The sequence below is a fragment of the Talaromyces proteolyticus genome, assembly GCF_021365285.1.
Source record: "Talaromyces proteolyticus strain PMI_201 chromosome Unknown BGW36scaffold_15, whole genome shotgun sequence".
In the NCBI taxonomy this organism is placed as follows: domain Eukaryota; kingdom Fungi; phylum Ascomycota; class Eurotiomycetes; order Eurotiales; family Trichocomaceae; genus Talaromyces; species Talaromyces proteolyticus.
Window position 1 is genome coordinate 28,220 of NW_025764291.1, and position 21,511 is coordinate 49,730.

The following is a 21,511-nucleotide window of genomic DNA, read 5'->3' on the forward strand; positions in this document are numbered from 1 at the left end:
GGTTTGCCTTGCTGACCCTTTCAGCGTATAATCAAAGTAACTTAGATTAAAGAACTATGAAGAACTAAATACATGATGTGGAATAAGCGTCCTTATATACCTAGTCCTCCGCGTTTTGTATATCATATATCGTATACTTCTTGGAGTAGGAGATAGAAAGTATACGATTTCCTTCTAATGAGCGTTAGTTGTTTCGTATACTCCTTATCTTATCAAGATAGGAGTATATTATTCATATCAACACGTGACTTGGAGTGCGTTTTCTTCTGTTAGCCGTGTGTCCCGTGTGCTGGTAATCCCTCGTACCTTATTGCCAGCGATTAGCAACCAGTTAATCCGGTACGGGTTCTTACCATCTCAGTCCGAATGATTCCTCTTCTGAGATAGTGTCTTCTAGCGTCATGCAGGTAGTTTCATAACACTAAGTCTACTTAGTTATGGGAAATGGCAATCTCTCTTTAGACAGAAATATCACTGTAAACCGTTAATGAAGTAAGTATAGAGGAGTAATTATTCCCTAATCCTAGATAATGTGAATCTAGTAGAAATAAATCCCTACATAAACGACTAGCGACGATGAGAGCAGCTATAAGTATGTCTATCAAGCTTTTAAGCTGGTGTATTCTGGTTGGAGGCTCCGTACTGCTCTTCCAAAGTTCCTAATTCCTTCTTTAAATCTCTGGTGAAAGGATTGTTTAAACTTGTATTTTGTATAAAGTGCTCTAAGCTAGATACCTAAAGTCAATTGGAATACTCTATAGTAGTCTCAAACAGATCAGCTTAGATTTATACCACCACCTGTTTGGGATAAAGAAAGGATATGTAATCAACATCTACCAATTTATATTCACTACTCGAATATGTGGAGTTATCCTCATTAACTGGACCACATCAAGAGTCACATAACCAGATTCTTATGGCACCACCAAGTGTGTTCTGGCAAGAAAGTTTAAGAAAATAAAAACGTTAGACATCGGCAAGTTTTTATAAATCGACGTGTAAGAATTCCAAATTCTTTAAAATATCCCACTTGTCATTCTCGCCCGCAAATTCCACTCAGATACCAAGTGTGAAATATATCACTTATCCTTGACCCTAATGGCGCTTTCGTAGCCGTCTTTGTACTCCCCTCCAATAAAGAAGACGACAAAAAACTCTAATCAATCAATGAGTAATTTCATAGCAAATATACACTGGCCAGCATTCTTACCGCCAAGACTGAGGAGCTGGTCCCCAGTAATATCAAAGCTCGCGAATTCGTCACGGAGTTTCTGTTTGGATTCCTCGGATTCAGAGCTAAAGATATCCGACAGCTCGTCAAAGCTGAGATGTCCTGCGAATGCAGTCAGTTTTAATAGCTAATTCCGTGACACTTAGCACCCTACCGTCACAATTTTGGTCCTACACAGAATGATAGTTTTCAGCACTTGTTATTTATTTAAGAGACTTCCTCATCACGTACCTTGCTATAAAAATGCCCCAACACGTTTCGAATCACATTTAAAGAATAGTAAACATCCTGGCAGTTGATTAGAGGATAAAAGTATCGTCATTGATAGATTCTTACTTCTGGAGGGTCTTTGATTAATATATCAAGGCAAGCTGCCCGGGTTTTCCAAGCTGCTTCCCTTTCCGCAGCTTTGGCCTTAGCAGCCTCTTCCCGCGCTTTCTCTTCTAGCTTTACTAGGGTCTCATGCCCCCCCATGTTCTTGACAATCTCAAAAACTGTGCTCATGGTGAGTATAGTCGAGTACGGACCTAAAGCTATGTGTTGAAGAACAATGTTAAGGCCAGGCTGATATGGAATATATCAAGCTTGTGAATACTGAATTTTTTCATCTACCAGATTAAGGGCGAAGTGTCTATCTTATATACCCATGCTAACCTCATCGGATATGTGAAAGACTAGGTCTGTATACGCTGTACCATGCAGAGTAGAGGTATTATGCAGTGCCATAATTACAATCTTTGCACATGCAGATGGGATTCCATCATTGTATGCCGAAATAAAAGGCAGTAGATCCCCCAAGTATGATAGGTCTCAACCAATCAAGTCGATCAATGCTAGGGCTACGGCCAAAAATCTCCACATTAGTCAGATATTCACTAGCTAGATTAGTCGCGGAAACTCCGAATGATAATTATCCTTTTACAACCCATAACAATCAACTCCAGACTTACTCCATGTATCCCTGTCATTGAAGTCCTTTCGCCAATGCATCGGCGCCTGAAAATCTCTTTATTGAGTTCATTAGACCATCTAAACCCCATTACGGTCAAGTCTCCTGGCAGGATTTAGTGGTTTGATACACAGGCAGCGATGGCTGCTTTAAGCATTATAATTCGAGATTGCGGTTGCAGGCAGCTACTTATTTCTTTTTCCCTTTTCTCTATTTTGCTTTGGCCTAGTCCTCTTAAGGAATATCTTGATAAATGAGAAGCAGGTAAGTGGGGTAAATTAATCCACAACATTAGTACTCGTGAGGATTGGCAGACACCACGTAAAGCGACGAATAACAAATGCTTGCATTCAATCAAAATAGGATGGCCTTTGTATAGGCGGACGACATTTGGTATTACAAAAGCTCACCTATTTAATTGTTAGTAAGTTCAGGGTAGTACTTCGTTTACATGTATGAAAATAGCGAATAAACTATCCAAGGCGGCCCCCGAACGCCCACCTGGTCAGGATTGGACACGAGAATGTGTCCATTATTGCCATTAGTTAGTGTCCACGCTGTCTTGAACTAGCTATGATTAAGGTTCTTTGCGATTATCTTTTTTGAAAGCCTTAGTTATATCTAGATGAGATGGCAATTTTTTGGGGATGAATTCAGCATATAAGTGAATATATGCAGTATTAGTCGTACTTTCAAACATGAAGGCTGATCCAAAAAGCTCTAATCGAAAGGCTAGTCAACGAAACCTAAAGTTACATCTGCGAACTTTTTAGACGAATAAAGGCACAGCTTTTCTTCCAGAATAGTCCATCCCATACCATTCATATCAGCCCAAAACTAAGGGGTGTGAGCTCGACTGCGTATAGACGACAGATATGACCTATCAAGAAACTATGATGGGAGTACCAATAGTTACAGAGCATTTATATAATATTGAGGACTCATAAGATGCCTGCATTAGTGGAATAGTCTCTTCTGAACACACCGCTGGTCCTAAGGTTACACAGATACTCGGGTCGTCACAGACCTTGATCATCATGCAGTCTTGCCAACTCACATGCATGAAGGTATCCAGAGTGTTTGCTGCAAATCCTCTACGATAATGTTGGTTCTTTATTTTACCCCTTGCTTTCACTGTAATTTTGCAGTCAGCAGACCATTTGCAAAAAGCACAATGTCTGAGAACAAACGCCTTGACGTGATTAGATTTGTTAGATTTGAGGATTGGTAGCTTGAAAATGACTTAACAGTACTCACATATGCCCCCTACTTGCCCACACTTTCATCATTTCCTGTTTTTACGGGTGTATCGGTCTGCAAATACTATATAAGAGTGTAATGCAAATACCATGAATCTTAACTAAGTCATAAAGAGGGTGCTATCTAGCTATTAGACCCAATAGAGCCATAACCTTTAGAAGTTTTCGTACCATGAGAAATTTCTAGGAAGACGTATCAGACGGCATTTTCCTGGATCAGCCGAAAGATCTGACATGTCAGCTCAAGCTGCTACGGAAATCCAGAAACCTAGCCCCAATACCATAAACAGCTTCTATTCCGCTATTAATTCTCAGCCCGAGGCGGTCAGCCTATACAGTAGATCAGTAGGTATTCGTAATCAAGTTTAATGTTACACCAACACGATCTAGGTGGAGCTCCTTGTTATTAAGCTATTGATACCGATCCATATGGGAGACCTAAGCTTGCTGGAGGAAGAGTAAACGCTAGGAATTGCATCATACCGACATTTAAATGCCTTAGGAGATTGATACAGTGATTTCTGCATGAAGGTCTTCATCGATTTCGGAAAGCCGAAGAGAATAAAACATGCAAAGCTACCTAAATAATCGTATCTTCAAGAGAAGAAGCCGGGATGTAATAAATGACTAGTCTAATAATAAGTACCATCTCCTCTTAGCAATACTGGCCCAGAGAGGCCAGTAAGGAAATTATAAAGGCCAGATTCAACATGTTATTATGTTTAACAATTACAATTTTGACATCTACTGATTATTTGAGGCACCTAAGTACCCATCTTTATTCCTCTCGTCCTCTAGCAAAATGGATCCTAGCACTTCCGAGGCCCGCATCGCCCACTTTAAAGAATGGCTGCTAGCCAAATCTGCACCACAGAAAACCGTCGGCCTTAAACCCGGAAGCAATCTTCTCCTTGGTGCCACCATCCACGGCCTCTCCCGTCGCAGCAATGGCCACAGCCTTACTGACATCGAAGCATTAGGTCTCAAGGTCTTTGAGGCTATTTCAGTAAATGAGGAGGAGCTGCATGCGTATGGCAAAATTTGTTCTGAGGCAAAATCTGCCGCTCGACAGGGTGGCTTTGCAGCAGCCAACATCCCTAGTTCTATCATAGAACTCTCCGATGACAATCCCCTTACCAGGGAAATGTTCAACGAGGAGGTGAGAAGACTGGGAGCGGAAACAGTCTTGCAGCCACACATTCGATCCATCAGGCCTGATCAAGTCATGCCAGATGGCGAGATCCCTGAATCGGAAGAATATGCCTCTGCTTCACAATCACTGGGACGAGGTTTGACCATGTTTGTTGACCCTGGAGAGAGTACCCAGGATGTGAAAAATGCAGTCTCTGCCGCGTACGTAGAACTTCGGCCAAAAATTTTCAAGTGCTATCGAAGGTCCGGGGAACTGGGCAAAGATGAAGTGTACTTTACTTGGGGATTTGGTGGTGATAATGGGGAGGAATCTTGGCACAAAACCGAAGAATTCGGCTCAGTTGTGAAAGACATTGTTCTTGACTTCCCTAATCCTCCCCATCTTTTCAAAGGTTGGATCCAGAAATGTCTAGCTGGCACCATGATATGCTGGGAAGCAGATCATAGCAGTTCGGAGTGGCGTGAGAAAGTGAAATTGGCTATGTCGGAGCTAGCGAGAATGGCCAGGAATTTGAGTATCGATGTGGGGAACGACTCCCTAAACGAGTTGATTGGTCTTCTTCCAGGATTCAGTGAATACAGCGATATGACCTTTTGGATTGAGAATATCGCGACTCTCATCAGTGCGCTGCTTGATTGGCTCAAAAACAAAGATGACAAGGTCAAAGAGAATAATTATGGCTGGTCAAAAGAGTGGTTAATTCAACAGTATGAATACCGTAAATTTCCTCCTGGAAGCCAATACTACCTCGAGTTGATGTTCAACGGTGGAGGACAAGGTCAACATGCTGTTTTCGCTGTGCCTTATGTTGCGGAATATCCTAATGGAATTCCTCCGGAGTGGGGAGGCAGACCCTAAGAAATTGAGTTATAGTACGCAGCTTTAGAATACTTTTGATTGAAAAGGTTGATGGACACCATTTACAAAAACAAACCATCTAAAAGAGATCTACTAGTGGAAATCTGTAGTATATGTGCCGGTGAGCGTGCCAGGATGCTCACTCGAAGTACCTTCTCTTTGCTTCGAGTTCCCGTCGATGTATCGCTTCCATTTCCTCGTAAATTTCTATCCTGGAGAGCACCAGGCCAACGTTATTAACACTCGTGAGCGTGTTAGGATGCTCCAGTCCGAGCACCTCCTCACCTCCTTCTAGTGCCCGTCGATGCGCAACTCTTAAACTCGGCCATTATTGTCAACATAACAACAAAATAGAAATCCGAAGGCAACCAGGAGGATACTAACAGCTGGCACAGCTGCTATATCCCCTAGTTTGCATGAAAAGTTCTAGTAAACGAACCATGGATTGTTCTCTACTAGCACACTGTATTGGGATGTCAAGTGACGTCATGTTATTTTGCAGTAAGTTACAGCGTTCGCGACCTCGACGACTTCGACGGTTTGCGGGCGGGCCAGGAGTTAGAACGACCGGTGTCGACGGTAAGACAATCTCTTCTTCCATCATAGGCCTCGGTCCTACGGACGCAACTAAACTTCCATGTCGATGGTGCTCATCCCGCCTGTAAGAAATCCAACCATACTGACCATTATTTCGATTTCGTCTCGAGGTGCTGGTCGTCGGATGGGAACTGGGTGGAACGGGGTCTGGTACACTAGTTGCTTGTTTCACGTTGACTAAGATATCGCATGTATTTGAAAGGGAGCCCGGTGTCGATTGGTGAATGGTAGATGCCTCTGTCACTGTAGCGTAGCGCCTTTATTATCGTTGTGTCTTGGACAATGTCCGATTTCAGCTGGGTGACCGATGATTGACTCTTTCTTTCTATCGCCCACGATGGGGGCGGTGGAGGAAATGCAACGGATTGTTGTTCCTTGGTTTTCAGTTTGCCCTTTCTCCCTGAGTTCTGTTTCTACTGCTGCTTGGCTGTGGTTGATGATTGCAAGCTGTTCGGCCACAATTACAGTCAACAATGTTTCGTCGACTGCTGCTGAACGTGGGGTTCAGAAAACCATTTTTTGGATTGTAGGGAGCACGACGGCGTGAGGGCCCTCCCTTCGCTTCGTTTACAATCATATTGTATAATTAAATATTCATCCAGACAAATTAGCAGGGTTGTGCGGTAAAAGGATAGGTAGGGAAGAGTTTTAAGAAGAAAGAGAGATAGGTACCCCTTCACCTCTTCACCTCTTCACCTCTTCATTCCTTCATTCCCCCTCACAGCAAGCACCATACCGGAAAATCTCACGAGACTTAACAGATTAACATTCAGATTCAGAAATATCAAAGGTCAGCCTCCTAGGAAGTATGTCACAGCAGAGAAATTTCAAAATAAATCTTTCCAATTGAAAGTAAACCAGCATAGAGAACCCAATCTTACTGTACCAGACTTCATCTCTAGCATGAGACTGGCAGTATTTCTATCTCAATGCCCGTGTTTCGAAAATGTCCCTTGGCGTTTTGCTCCCTTACACTTACTGTTTCAACACACCACTCAAGGGAATTATCAAATCCTTGACTAGGGTTATCTTCATACGATTGCCAATAGCATTGTATAAAGGCCTTCAGCTCAACAAAGAGCTTCTTAATTAGATTCAAATCTGGAGAGTATGGGGGTAAATATATAAGCTTAACACCAGCGTTTGAACACATTAACTTGATATTTTCAGAATAGTGAAAGGAAGCATTATCCATGATGATAACTGACTTCAGTTCTAGCCATTTTCCATAATGATGAAGCAGCTCTTCAAAGAACTTTTCAAAGAATGAAGTATCTATGGAGCCTTTGAAGATATAATACATGATAACACCATCATAAGCATAAGCTGGGAGAGTTTAATAACACTAATCGCGATAGAATTTGATTACCTAAGCTAGCACTACACCAAGAAGTGACCACCCTGTCCTTCTGAAGCCTGCTCTCTTATCACATCCTAATTCATCCACATATACTAGATGATACGATTGAAATCAGAAATCAAGTATATATAACCATCCCGTAAGTCAAAATTTCTCTAACTAGCTTTTTGTTTAAAAATCTTTTTGGACCAGCCCTCCCATTTAAGAGTACAACTGATATCCCATGTTTTCACTTCTACACCAAAGTTATCCCATATAAAGATTGCCATCTCATCCAGATATAACTGAGGCTTTTCAAGCAGATAATCACAAAGAGTCTTGATTATTACTGGCGTAAGACAGTATGGACGCCCACTTTTATTTAGAGATGCTGTCACGCTACCTAAACATGTGGAAGTTGGACTAATGTCGTCTGATTGTATTTGGATGGTATTGGGCAGCTTCGGCTATCTGAGAGGTAGTGAGTTCATTGCTCATAATTATATCTTGTGTAAACTCTCGAGTTGATGATGCTAGCCTTGGCGCCATTTGGATCTCGTACTGTGGTTTCCTATCAAAATGGAAGATTAAAGTTGCATGGATCTTCAGGAGGATCTTCCGCTAGTGGAAGCGTACGCACGTGGGGTAACATGTGTATTACGAATACACAGCCTCCACTATTCTGAGTCAGGAAACATTCCATACTGTCTCAATACCTGAACCTGAGACAGGGGCTCGGAAAAATTCACAAATATGGACTAGCGCCATATTGGCTACAGGGGTTCAGAAACAGTGACTATCCCTACTAGGTACAGTTAAGCACAATCACGAGAGTACCAGATGCTAGATTCTCCTCGATATCCGCTCTCTCAGTTGGAGTGTCATACATCCTTTGGAGCGTATGATTTGATGATCACTCACTGTGGATGATACTGATTTCAGTTCGTTTGTTGAGTTCGGGAGATGAGCTACCATCGTTGGTAAATTGCCGCTTACTAATGCCGGTCATCTGAAGTATCCGAAATTACCAGCCTGAAAAGTGGAAGAATGTTGCAGTTCCAGTTGTCAGGGGCGCTGACATAGATAGGGAAGCCAGTTACTTGGACAGTTAGCCACCCGATCTGTTTAAAAATGTTCTATAGAGCATGAAACACAAAGCTTGGTCTGATTTTGGAGAGAGCCCCACTTGACTCTATTTGGATCGATCTGAATCGTGACAGCAGGTTTGGTCTGGAGCATGGGTTTGGAAAATGATTGAAGCGAGTAACAGCGCGCACCGATTTTTTTATCATCGTGCGGATTCATGCCCTGCCACTCGAATATTCTTATGCTTGATGTTGTGAATCGCATGTCTAATCTAGGTCTTACTCATAGCAGATAAAATCCGGTACTGCTAGTAAGAAGAACGATCTGAATCGGATGAGTCGATCCAATCCGTGACAGACTCGTTGCGGATTGGTAAGAAAGATTTGATAAGACGGTATGTCTACACAAAGCGAATTCAGCTCCAATTGAAGTGGTCATACAGTGGGTCCACTGTTTGTTCGCGCGTTGATTCCAAGACTAGGCTTATCAAGCTGAAGTACAGACATAAGTATTGCCTACACACTACCAGTTACTCATCCTATCTGATGCTTCACAACCTCATCACGATGCGATCTATTGGAGCACTACGTGGCCTAGACCGGTTGCCTACCGAAATTATTCTTCTCATTATTCAACTACTTCCATCCTGGGAACGAAAACAGCTGTCTGGGACAAACAAGAGAATGAGGGTAATATGCACACCATCAATCTTCAAATTCGTCCGTTTTGAGTTCTCCAGAAGCGGTCTGCGAGAACTTAGGAATCTCTCCAACTCGGGGATTCGACAGCATGTTGTTTCGTTCACGTACGTTGTACCGGAACTGCTGAGGCCCGGTAGGAGATCTTCCTGACAGCATCGGGATATGTAACTGGCTGACAATCTCTTCCTCTAAAAAATAGAAGTAGTTGACTTTAATTATTTCAAGTCAATGGCACTGACACCAGAAGACTACGTTGAGGAGGCTAGATCACTTTATGATTTTGGGTATCCCCCAACCGAATGTCCCCCGTACATGATGATATATCATTCGTTGCAGAAGTTGTGCAAGAAGCAGAACTTCATCATAGAGGGAAGCATGGACCAGACCGCGCTATCACATGCCTTTCAAGTGTTTCCCCAAATGAGGGAGCTGACGCTTCATTTCTGCACGGTACTGGAATGCAATGAATGGCTGGAATCATACATCAAGCCGGACATGACGATGACAGAGAAATCTTATGAGCATCATGTGCAGGTGATGTCAAATGCCCTCGCTCTTGCTCGTCTCAGGGGCGGTCTGGTTGACACAATTCATCTATCGGGGCTACAGCTCCGGCCGCACCATGTCAAGCTGTCAGATCTGATGGCGATGTCTGGAGCTTTGCAGGAACTTTTGAGCGGTATGCGAAAACTTCGAGTGACGCAGTCCCAGTCGGCTTTGGATTTGCTCTCTCAGTGCGCATTGGACGTGTGTCAAATCGACTTATGTTCGTTACTGGTCAACTATGAAACTTTGAGAAATCTTCTAGTCATAAACAAGAGCTCCCTCGTTTCAATCGGGTTCCATAACGTGCAACTATCGGAGATGCCGGAACGCATTCCGCCTCAACTGACAGCGAACCTCTTGCTTAAAATTCTGAGTCAGCCAAAAAATGCGCCAACTTTAGAGACAATCTGCCACTGTGTGCCATATGGGAATAGAAATCAAAGGCTATTATTGGAGGAAACAGCCAGATCAACTTCTTAGCTAGCTTAACATAATGCAATTTGATGATGAAATGATATCTTCGATTTATGCTAAATTTTAAAATGAATACCTACAACACAAGAGTCATCTAGCTAAGGTCGGACTACTTACAACAACATTTCTAACCAATATTTTCGCTGTTTATGTGGCGAGAGCTTGTCTTTTCTCATCAGCTTTCCCCCGCATGTTCGCATTCGACATGGAACCACTGCTCTGCTCTGTGCGCGGCCTTCACATGAGCAAGGGGAGTTCAAAGGCTTGGGGCGGGTTGTGGGGCGTCTAGGGCTACCGTAGACTTTGGGGAAAAAGCAATTAGACTTGAGCATCACATTGACGTTCTTCATACACCTGGCGGGATGTTCTTGGTGTGATAATTTTGTGTGTGGAAGCCCATTGAGAGTTAGTATTCATCCGTAGAGTGATGGAGTCAGATACGAACAAATCATAGGTGTGCTAACCATGGCAGAGAGCTACAGTCTCAACATTTGTTTATGCTTGCATCGACACCAGCTGGTTGTTTCAACGGTGGTCTCAGATGGTTCCAGATTCGGCCTGGAGATACCATCTACCTTGGGCCGATTCAAACAGGATAATTTAAACTAACAGCATTGATTGTTCCTTCATGCAGGTAATTGAGTCAGATCGTTTCCGGTTTCTGCAAGAAGGTAGTAATTCATTCAATCTAAAGACTTGGGATCGATTGAATCGGGTCAAAATTTCAACTCTATCGGCTGGACTTTTAGTGAGTTCGTTCTCTGAAGCCAAAAACCATGTATGTATAAGATCCAGTATCTCCCTCGATATATCAACGTTGAAAGAGCACCTATGCTATATTTCTCTCGAGCTAAACACGATGGAAACGGCACTTACAAAGAACGAAAGAAGGCCACTTGCCTCCCTTTCTAGCGCTCAGATCGAGCGAAGGCGGTACCTTCAGAAGCGCAATCGGCGTAGAGAAAATCTGATAAAAAAAGCATTCCAAATGTGCATCCTTTGTGACACTGAAATATTTCTCGGCATCCGTGTCAAGGAAACTGGTCAAGTCACAACATTTTGCTCAGATCCCGCCGGTATTTGGTCCTCTTCACTATCATGTTTGGTATGTAGTTCAAAACTTAGGAAATGTACGATGGGATTTAATGGTACGTGTTTAGGAGTCTTATTACCCGGTTCCTATTCACAAGACACTAGACGACTTCCTGAAAACACGAGAGGAAGATGAGGAGGACCAAGGAGATCCGAATAGCGAGGAAGCTGAGAGAGAGGGTTGAACTGATTGATAATCATTCCGCCGTCCTGAAATGCTACTGTGTGTCGCCTACGGTTATGTGGTCCGAGGATTACCATATTGGAAAGATGCATGCAAATGTATCAGATACTTGATTCCGACGGTAGACAATGCTGTTGGATATTGTAAAAAGCAAGGAATATAACGAGGCTCTTGGATCCCTTTGCAGCGACTTTGATCTAGACCTTTAATGTGATACAAGATAGCAACGAGTATTCTTCTTAGTTTCTGTGATAAGCCCAATCACTCAGAATTATGAATCTGCTATCCATTCCCGGATTGCTATTAGGCAAGGCTGAAATTTGCAACATAAATTGCACTGACCGATCGATCATATATTGTCCAAAATACTACTTCAAAGTGTGTCGATGTTTTTTCCTACGCCCCTGATATCAGAAATCATTCTATCTTGCCTACTCAACAGCTTTACATACTATGGTAATTACGAAATTCTCTACAGATGCCCTATCTGGCATCTGCACGCAGGAACAACTTAACCTCCTGGACTCGGTGGACACTCTGCGTTTACAAGGAATCAGCCACTATGTGTCGCTACCACAAATTATTGTCTGCGGCGATCAATCGTCTGAGAAGAGCTCTGTTCTGGAGGTAATATCCGGGGTTGCATTCCCAGTGAAGAGCAATCTCTGTCAAGGTTTCCCACTGAACTAGTGCTACGCAAGAGTTCGCAGATCGGAGTGAGCGTATCTATCGTCCCTCACCCCTCACGAAGCGAATCGGAACAGCGCTCATTAAGCACATTTCGAGAAACCCTAGACAGTTTCGACAGTTTACCCACTCTGATCGAAATGCTAAGAGTATCATGGGAATCTCGACGCACGGCAAAGCCTTTTCAAAAATGACATACTCCGTGTTGAGGTCGCAGGACCCGATCGGCCTCATTTGACCATTGTTGATCTCCCTAGCCTCATCAACATCTTGCCAATTATTCCAGGGTGGTTCCGCAGGGTGGGTCTCTGTCAGTTCATTTCTTCGTCAACCCATCCTAGTCTCTTTCCCACGACTGAACAACCTTTATTGTCGCTTCATCATCAGGAATATTGTTCGTACTTATAAGTTCTCAGGTAACTATTATTTTCCAGCTGAAGGGAGAGTAATCGCCCAGACCACAGCAAATCAAGCATGCCCCCCTCTTCCAGAGTATCTCCTCCGTTCGATCAAAGGAAACCCAACAACGAGTCCAGAGCCCATCCTCCAGTCGTCGATATAGCTTACGACAATCACGACATTTACCTGAACATTACATTGTGAACTAGAGTTTCTAGGCAGGAAGGCCTTCTGCAGCCTCGGCCATGACTTTTCTTTGGCTAACTTTCAGGCTCTGTAAAGTCTTTCGTTCCCGCTTGGTGTGGCGTGCATCATATTTCTCAATCATTTTCCCAGATCCAGCACAGTTGTCAATATATAATGACCACCTTCACCGCCCACAGCAGACTGGAGCAGACCAAGATTTGACAAGGCGTTATATAGTATTATCTTTCAATTATGTTATCATACACCGTTTAGTAAATTTGGGAGTGTGGTAGGTTTCAATTCCATATTCATGTGGCCACAACGCGCAAAATAAAAGATTGACTGTGATAAGCGGGACTATAAAGCAACAATGAACGCAGCTATCATCCTATTTCTTAGGAAATAGGGCTTAGCCAGATAGCTACAAGCTTATAGTGGTTTGATATATAAATAATAGTCCAGAATCCAATAAGCCTCTAATATAGGTCAATGATATGATATATTCTTAAGGAAAGTCCCAAAAGAGCCTTAAAAATTGGTCGCAGCTCCATAGACACTACTTGGGTTTGGGCATCCCAGGATGCTCAAATGCTAGGTTGTACGACTATAAAGAGGTCTCTATCCGCACTCGTAGAGAAAGAATTCAGTAGAGCAAGTAAGAAAATCATTGGCTCATTAGCGCATTAGCGTTTTATGACTTGGAGTGCATAGACCCAAAATGTTGGAAACACTTCAAGTGTCCCCCGTCTCTTACATCATCTTGAAAGCGGTAATCACGAACCAGCTACAGGAAAGAGTGTTAGGATTGGCAGCACTTGCAGACATAGCAAATAGAGTCGTATTATGTCTTGGAGTAAAATGTCAGAAATAGAGCCTTTGCATTTGCATTACAGTAAAGGAAAACCTAACATGATTAGGGAAAACCTATACCAAGGCTTGTAAAAAAACAGCAAACATTCGCAAAGGAGAAGCCAATATTATCCCCCGACGGTTTGAGACACAGCACGGAAATTTTGTTGGCCAAACCTGTTTTAGAGTAAAACTTTAGTTGGTTAACTGGCGTGATGTCGTCTCCATACTGACATTTGTTGAGTTTTGAAAACCTGTCCTCTTCAAGATACCCAGCTGTGGTTTTACTAGATATACTGTGAGTACTATAGACGTGTAGTCATCTCCATTTGGCTCATATTCATCACTTACAAGCTGACCACATCCCATCCTATTAGCACTGTACACTTGTAATCATCTCTCTTTAGCTTAGGTTCATCACTTACAGGCTAACCACATTCTATCTTATTAGCATTATATATTTATAGTCATCTCTCTTTCACTTAAGATTATTATTTATCCCCTAAATACATTCTATCCTGTTAGTACTATATATTTATAGTTATCTCTCTTTAGTTTAGGTTCATTACTTATAAGCTGACCATATTCTATCTAATCAGTATTATACACTTGTAATCATCTCTCTTTAGCTTAGGTTCATTATTTATATTCTAATTATATTTTATTCTGTCAGCATTATTTACTTGTAATCATCTCTCTTTAGCTTAGGTCCATTACTTATTCCTTAAAAATATCTCATCTTGTCAGTACTATATACTTATAATCATCTTTTTTTAGCTTATGTTTATTATTTACAAGCTAAGTGCATCTTATCCTATCAGCATTATACATTTATAGTCATCTCTTTTTGGTCTAGATTCATTACTTATAGGTTAATTATATCCCATTCTATTAGTACTATGTATTTATAGTCATCTTTCTTTGGTTCAGGTTTATCACTTATATTCTAATTATATTCTATCATGTCAGCACTATGTATTTGTAGTCATCTCTCTTTCATTCAGTTTCATCACTTATAATCTAACCACATCCCGTTCTGTCAGCACTGTACACTTGTGATCATTTCTTTTGTATGGGTTCATCACTTACAGCCTAATCACATCCCATCCTGTTAGCACTATACACTTATAGTCATCTCTCCTTGGCTCAGGTTCATCACTTACATTCTACTTATATCTCATCATGTCAGCACTATGCACTTGTAGTCATCTCTCTTTGACTTAGTTTCATCATTTACAAATTAATCACATTCTGTCCTGTCAGCACTATACACTTGTAATCATCTCTTTTTAGCTTAGATCCATTACTTACAGTCTAATCACATCCCATTCTGTTAGTATTATATACTTATAGTCATCTCTCTTTAGCTTAGATTTATCACTTACATGCTAACTATATCTTATTCTATCAGTATTGTATATTTATAATCATCTCTCTTTAGTTTAGGTTCATCATTTATATATTAATCACATCTTATTCTGTTAGCATTTTACACTTATAATCATCTCTCTTTAATTTAGGTTTATTATTTACATGTTAATCATATCTTATTTTATTAGCACTATATATTTGTAATTATCTCTCTTTGGCTCAGTTGATTACTTATTTCCTAAATCACATCCCATCCTATCAGTACTGTAAACTTATAGTTATCTCTCTTTGGTTTAGGTTCACTACTTACATTCTGATAACATCCCACTATATCAGTACTGTATATGTGTAGTCATCACTCTTTGGCTCAAATTCATCACTTACAAGCTAATCACATCCCACTCTGTTAGCATTATACATTTGTAGTCATCTCTCTTTAGCTTAGTTGATTACTTACTCCCTAAATTACATCTTATTCTATCAGTACTATGAACTTATAGTTATCTCTCTTTGGCTCAGGTTCATTACTTACATTCTGATAATATCCCACTATATTAGTACTGTATATGTGTAGTTATCACTCTTTGGCTCAAGTTCATCACTTACAAGCTAACCACATCCCACCCTGTCAGCACTGTACACTTGTAGTCATCTCTCTTTGGCTCAGGCTCATACCTGTCTTTTTGTGAATCCCTCACCAGACAATGAATCTATAGGCACTGCTGCCACAACTGTGGCTACAATAAACGCCATGGCAAATGATAGTACCTTCATATTGACACAATTATCACCGTTATAGAAACTGGAGTGTTGTGTTTGGAGTGATAAGTGTCACAGGATAGATCCAACTAAGTAGCACAAGAGCTAAGCAACACAAAGACTTCGACAGGAAGGAAAAGTCATCAAAGAACCTCCTCCATACGCTCCGAGTCGCCCTTTTTAAACAACTTGTACGGACTAATGATAACTCCTCCGCATTAACAGAAACTCCTGTGAGTGGACCTCTTGCGAGGACAAGCGCGTGTGTCGCCCGAGCAAATGGATCTCACGGAAACTGCAGGACCAAAATCAAATATCCAGCCTGGTCAGCCTCAGTGAATGGCTGGTTTATCATCTTCATCACTCCGGTCAAGTCACACAATTCAAATCTGATTCGTCAACTGCACAAATTGCTTTGCAAGTTCGCTCGTCATTGAGAGGATGAACAATGTGTGGCAAATATAATCGATCGCCCCAACAGAAAAATTGAGACCTGTGGACTGGTACTACTGCCTACGGTCTATCAACAATTTCTTCCAGATAAATCGTAGCAGGGCTCCGTAGGCGAGGTATTTACTAGTAAAGAAAAAGCGCAGACAGAAGGCTTTATGATAGGATTACTTTACGGCTATCCCGGATATGGTGATTGCAGCGCATAAATCCGCTCGGGTGCCCTTATTGGATATCAATCGATCCTCGTTAAGGATTTGCCAAGAATCCTCCTTACTAAACTAGCGCGCACAATCTTGTGCTTGAGAGGCAAGCTCGTTATTCACACAGACAAATTTCCCATCCTCAAGGCAGTAGATGACACCGACAAGTCTATTTCTCATTGGCTGACAACTCATATCACTAGCATGGGAGCCAAGCTGAGAAGAATACTGAGCAGGTCATTGTTGGTGGTGCTCAACCTACTTGTGTCCTGCACAACTCTAAATTAGGGGCTGTACAAGGGCGCACAGTCCCTAATGTTGTTAGCGAAGCGTAGTGAGGAGCCCCCATTCTCAGGAACACAATATTTTAAGGAGTTTGACTACCCATTCTCAAGAATGCTCGACGCTTATTTGACAGTGTTCACACCGCCGCTTATTGGTTCGTTCCAAGTCTATTAGGGTTGTACAACAGACGAGAAGTGTTGACGATCCTGTAGATACTAAATAGATTCGCCACAGGTCCGCGCTGATCACCGAAATAACCGGTATAGATTGATCAAACGCGCAGCGACACCTGTGTAACAGAAAAGCTACCGCGGTTGCGGCCGAGAATCCATCTGTCTGAGTTGTCATGAGCGTTCTCGGGTATATGCTCAGGTTGAGTCTAACACGCCAACAAAGTGAGTGAGTGCAGACAGTTTGATCAAGGGTAGATGAGTGACCAGAGCACAGCGTCCGGGGTTTAATAGCAGTCATATGAAAACAGAAGGTCTCTTCATTCGTGCTATTTAATATGATTGAATTGCAGCGTGGATCTCATTGTACATTCATGGCGTGGTAGATACCGGGTTGATTTAGAGGATTGGCCAGGCCAACAGACAGGTATGCACTAATTTGAGCGACTACGAGTGCCAATGTTGTTTTCCGTAAGACGGATCAATCACATCATCGATCAGACAATGTCCGATAGGCGGAGGGTTGTAAAAAATTAGCAATACCGAGATGATTTTGAAATACTTGTCACGATGCGAGAACGCTACAGATATTATCGCTTGTTGAGTGCATTGCTCAGAGAAATATATTTTGATTCCATCTCGAGGAAGAGCCATTCGTTCGTTCAGAAACACATTACATTGAATATCCTGATCACATTCGTCTGCCCTTCCAATTAGTCAAATCCTTTCACAACACAATTTACCACTCTTATTCCTTTGCTGCTGCTGCCATTTCTTGCGTGCAGATACCCAGCCAGAGTATGGACTCGGGACAAACAAGTAATGATGATAGCCCAAAATCATATTGTCTCGTCAGGAGACAGTCATCATCAACATCTTGCCAATTATTCCAGGGTGGTTCCGCAGCGACGTCGATTTGCCTGTGATCGCTGTCGGATGCAGAAGTTGCGATGCGACAGGGGCATCTAGAAACCCTCTATCATGCCATATAAAGGCTGCCACAAAGCACGCATTGAGTGTACCATCAGCTCGATTAACCCTCCTTTCAGTAAAGAAAAGTTGAAAGACATAGAATATACAAGCATGAGACAGGAGAAGACAGCCACAGTCCGGGACCCGGCCTATCATGCGCAACGAAATTTATCAACACCAAATCTCTCCCCTCAGCTATTGATGGACAATAAAACCAGCTTCTACCATGAGATGATTCCTATAGACACTGTCATAATGAGAACAGGGTTGCAAGTAGGAGAGTGCTATTTGGGCAACGGCGTATTCGAAGAGTATCCGGTGCTTGCGTCTTCGGGCGTCATGACGGCTCCTTCGGTTAAAGGTGATCATGAGTTCCAGATACCACTACATGCGGCATCTTTTGCAATATCCCGACAGCAGAACTGGGAAACTGAAAATGACTGTATCAAAGTCTCCCAGAGTTGTAAGTTTGATAAAAGTCAACGATCCTTTCTTTCCGAGGATGAATACACAATACTAAGTAAGATACAATACACGCAGCCTTTCCTAGTCTCGACCGCAGGGAGCGATGGTGGGACCAGGCAGTCTTACGAAGACTGCTTGAAACCAATATGGCCCTATTGGATGGTCAGACTCTGGTAGCTCAGGAGCTTGCCATGTTAGGATGTATAGATGCAGACATCGCTTTGACTAACCTTGAGTCGGCATCTCGGAATGTTTTGTGTGACTCAAAACGATTTCTCGAATTTGCGAAAGTGCTTATCGACGGTCAAGACGATCGAACAAAGGCGGTAATAGTAGACCCTGAGTCTTTAGCCGCGAATGCATTTGTGCCCCAGGTTCACACACCAGTTGATTCCGGACGTCTTTCGTATGGTTCCGTTGCCTCCTTCACATCATCCTTAATCTGTCAATCACCTTGGCAGGGGATACAATCCGAAGATACCCAGGTTCCTTTGATATTATCCATTGCAAATTGCTACAGCTGCTTGGTTGGCAGTTACCATATGATTCTCACCTACCTGCTTCATGAATTGATGGCTGTAACAATTTCGGAACAACGTAGTCAGTCTTCAACATTCTCAGGGTTAGCCGCCGCTCAGGTTCAGCGTCCTGATCGGGACTCGCGGCTTTGACTGATTTTTCATAACTGCGTGTGTTCCCTGGCGCAACTCGAACTGATCCTTGGATTACCTAAACGACATTGTGTCGCTTCTGGGATAGTGCCATTCGGACGTGTTTTACAACCTCGTTGTCAAAATGGGATCCTCTCTGGCCCTATGGCTGCGAACCTTATTACCACTCTTGTCAATCATAAATTCTGACTGTGCGTCAATGGGTTGGCAACAGGTAAGAACTCTATAAAGAAAGTCATCTCAACCATCAACCAGTTCTTAATGGCTGCTGGACATATATATTGAAACCATATTGAAGATAGTGCCTAGAGTATTGTTCTTTCCAAAGACCCTTTCCTTTCTTTATCTCTTGAGTGAGAGAGATATGGTAATATCTTATCCCTCATGTTTCTTCCACCACCGTTGTCTTAATATGTTCTAAAATAGCCGGGAAAAATTGAAATTGTCCAAACTGACGGGACAGGTAACTGATTGAGCAATCCGTTTTGAATCGCTATCGATGTACCTAGTTAGACTGGAATGACACAACTTATGAACCAGCATATAACCAAATCTACTCACCGTTCAAGACTTTCGAAAGTCTGATGGCATCATTTTTACCATACCTGTCCAGATGACATTTTCCAAAGGCGGCGCGTCAACTCGGACCTTAAAAGGGTCATTGGTCAGACGGGAAGATATGGATGAAGGTGCTGGAGAGAGGATCTGCCACGGACCGTCGGTGTACCGTACTTAAGAAATAAATTGGAAGAAGTGAAGGACTTTGACTATATGTATCAATCTTTGCCTGAAGATCTGGGAACTCCAAAAATTTTTATATTTCTATCTCTGCATTTGCATTAAAGCGTAGGGAAACCCGTGTTGGGAAAAACCTAAGCTGAGATACGATGTGTGTGCATGACTTGTTTTCCGGATTGCCCGTCTGTTTTATAGTTTAAGAGATGATGAAAACGCTGTTCCACTGGTCTTGGGGATTCGTTGGTCTTCCCGCAGGTAAAGCAAAGTTTCTGAGATAGCAAGGGCCGTTATTGACACGTCTGTCATGGATCACACTCCTACATGCTGAGACGGCGAGGCACTCGTCAACACATCGGGTAATGTTGATACTAGTGAAATGACCGACATCATCCCTTCCAGCCCAGTCTGTTTTGGTTAATAATTACATAGGACACTTGGAATTGCCGGGACTTACGGGCTCCGCCGAATACTTTTAGCATCCTCCCCTTATAAGCAACATCTCTCCCCACATTAACGGAGCCTTGTAATTGTTAGTACTGACCTCTTGTATCAAATAACAGTCTATCACTCACAAGCAGCTTCAACATTTTGGGTTTCACAGACATCTGGAGGCAAATCCCACTCGTCGTCTAGATCCCACTCGTCCGCCTCTCGAAACTCATACGCTATATAGACTCCTCCTGCAGCGTCTCTGAGAGAACTAGGTGCGGTACCAGACACCAAAATTCGACAACGGTTGCCTGTCTGATCCACACGACCATCCCATAGGCTCCCTTTGCAGTTGGTTTCGTCCACACATGCCTGGATACAGGCATTGATGTCATTCGCGTCCGACTTAGGGATGAACTCACTCAACGATCTGGGACGTTTTCCACAGTTGTATTTCATCCAGTTTCCCGATCCAGTCGGCTTCTCCTCCTCCTGGTTGTCTTTGGAAGGACACAGTTCATTGTACTCAGCGGTTGTGACACTTTGAGCATGGGCGAGGCTAATAGCCACAAGAGATGGGAGAAGCACATGAAACTTCATGGTGGTGAAATGTTGATTGATGATGCGTAAGATAGAAGAAGGCTCTAGGTTTGAAATAGTCTTAATTTGTAGGGAACCGGCAGTGTGTTTGAGCAGGTATTTATAGGAATTCCTGGCAATAGAAATCACCAGGTGCTGTCCATTTTTTGGATTAATGCAATGTTCTCTTGCTTATAGCCCTACATCATACAGAAATTATCAGAAAGGATAGATCTCCTTACATCAAGTAGTATGTCGGTCAAATATGCATATGACTTACAAAGAAGAGATCATGTAGGAAGCAATATACTCTAGATAGAACCTAGGGATCAGAAAAGTAATCAGGGTTTAGAAAATAAAGGATAGTAATAGGTATGATTAGGACCAAAAAGCATTAACTAATAGGGTGGTCTACGTATCTATAGTAGTCTACCTTCTTTTCTATCTTCTAGTATACATTTTGTGGGTTGTCTGGCTAGATATCAGGCTACTGAGATCTCTTATGTAATATGCAAGTTTTTGGGTCTTTGTACAATAGATGATTCTTGGATGTGGAGTACAATGCAATATTGAGATTGAATACAGTGTAACCTTTAGCTGCAATGCAATATTGAGATTTCTATTGGATGTAATGAAACTTTTGCATGTTCCCTGCGGCTACAATACACCTTTAGCCCCAGAGATCTTTGCGTTTTAGGAAGGGGGCTGCATAAGATCTTAATCAAGGGTCACAAAATCAGAATATAGACGATCAGATTCGTCTACGCGGGGTACTCCGAATGGGCTACGTTTTATCTATTATAATTTTTCCTGGGTTGTCAATTCCAAT

The 21,511-nt window shown here is 42.4% G+C and overlaps 6 protein-coding genes across 6 annotated transcripts; 4 read left to right on the forward strand and 2 right to left on the reverse strand.

Annotated features, from left to right (window-relative positions):
- Positions 1 to 1,079: 1,079 nt before the first annotated feature.
- On the reverse strand, positions 1,080 to 1,800 carry BGW36DRAFT_412145 (uncharacterized protein; the record flags this gene model as incomplete). Its single annotated transcript, XM_046219201.1, has 5 exons — positions 1,568 to 1,800; positions 1,463 to 1,519; positions 1,386 to 1,401; positions 1,211 to 1,333; positions 1,080 to 1,156 (listed from the first exon to the last, which is right to left on the reverse strand). The coding sequence occupies exons 1-5, from the start codon at positions 1,733 to 1,735 to the stop codon at positions 1,080 to 1,082; spliced, it is 441 nt and encodes a 146-aa protein (XP_046065651.1). The 5' UTR covers positions 1,736 to 1,800.
- A 2,753-nt stretch (positions 1,801 to 4,553) lies between these two features.
- On the forward strand, positions 4,554 to 5,297 carry BGW36DRAFT_273885 (uncharacterized protein; the record flags this gene model as incomplete). The annotated part of the gene is made up of 1 exon (XM_046210169.1): positions 4,554 to 5,297. A coding segment is annotated over one exon (744 nt), but the record flags the coding sequence as incomplete, so codon positions are not given.
- Positions 5,298 to 9,293: 3,996 nt separating this feature from the next.
- On the forward strand, positions 9,294 to 10,223 carry BGW36DRAFT_390662 (uncharacterized protein). Its single transcript, XM_046217507.1, has one exon. The coding sequence runs from the start codon at positions 9,402 to 9,404 to the stop codon at positions 10,197 to 10,199; it is 798 nt and encodes a 265-aa protein (XP_046065653.1). The 5' UTR covers positions 9,294 to 9,401; the 3' UTR covers positions 10,200 to 10,223.
- Positions 10,224 to 11,109: 886 nt separating this feature from the next.
- On the forward strand, positions 11,110 to 11,455 carry BGW36DRAFT_263888 (uncharacterized protein; the record flags this gene model as incomplete). The annotated part of the gene is made up of 2 exons (XM_046210101.1): positions 11,110 to 11,298; positions 11,354 to 11,455. Coding segments are annotated over 2 exons (291 nt in total), but the record flags the coding sequence as incomplete, so codon positions are not given.
- Positions 11,456 to 17,809: 6,354 nt separating this feature from the next.
- Positions 17,810 to 19,130, forward strand: BGW36DRAFT_466233 (uncharacterized protein; the record flags this gene model as incomplete). Its single annotated transcript, XM_046222331.1, has 2 exons — positions 17,810 to 18,263; positions 18,341 to 19,130. 2 exons carry the CDS (start codon positions 17,810 to 17,812, stop codon positions 18,934 to 18,936), a joined length of 1,050 nt encoding a protein of 349 aa, XP_046065655.1. The 3' UTR covers positions 18,937 to 19,130.
- A 740-nt stretch (positions 19,131 to 19,870) lies between these two features.
- Positions 19,871 to 20,703, reverse strand: BGW36DRAFT_433309 (uncharacterized protein; the record flags this gene model as incomplete). Its single annotated transcript, XM_046221253.1, has 3 exons — positions 19,871 to 20,079; positions 20,129 to 20,194; positions 20,247 to 20,703. The coding sequence occupies 3 exons, from the start codon at positions 20,701 to 20,703 to the stop codon at positions 19,871 to 19,873; spliced, it is 732 nt and encodes a 243-aa protein (XP_046065656.1).
- Positions 20,704 to 21,511: the final 808 nt, after the last annotated feature.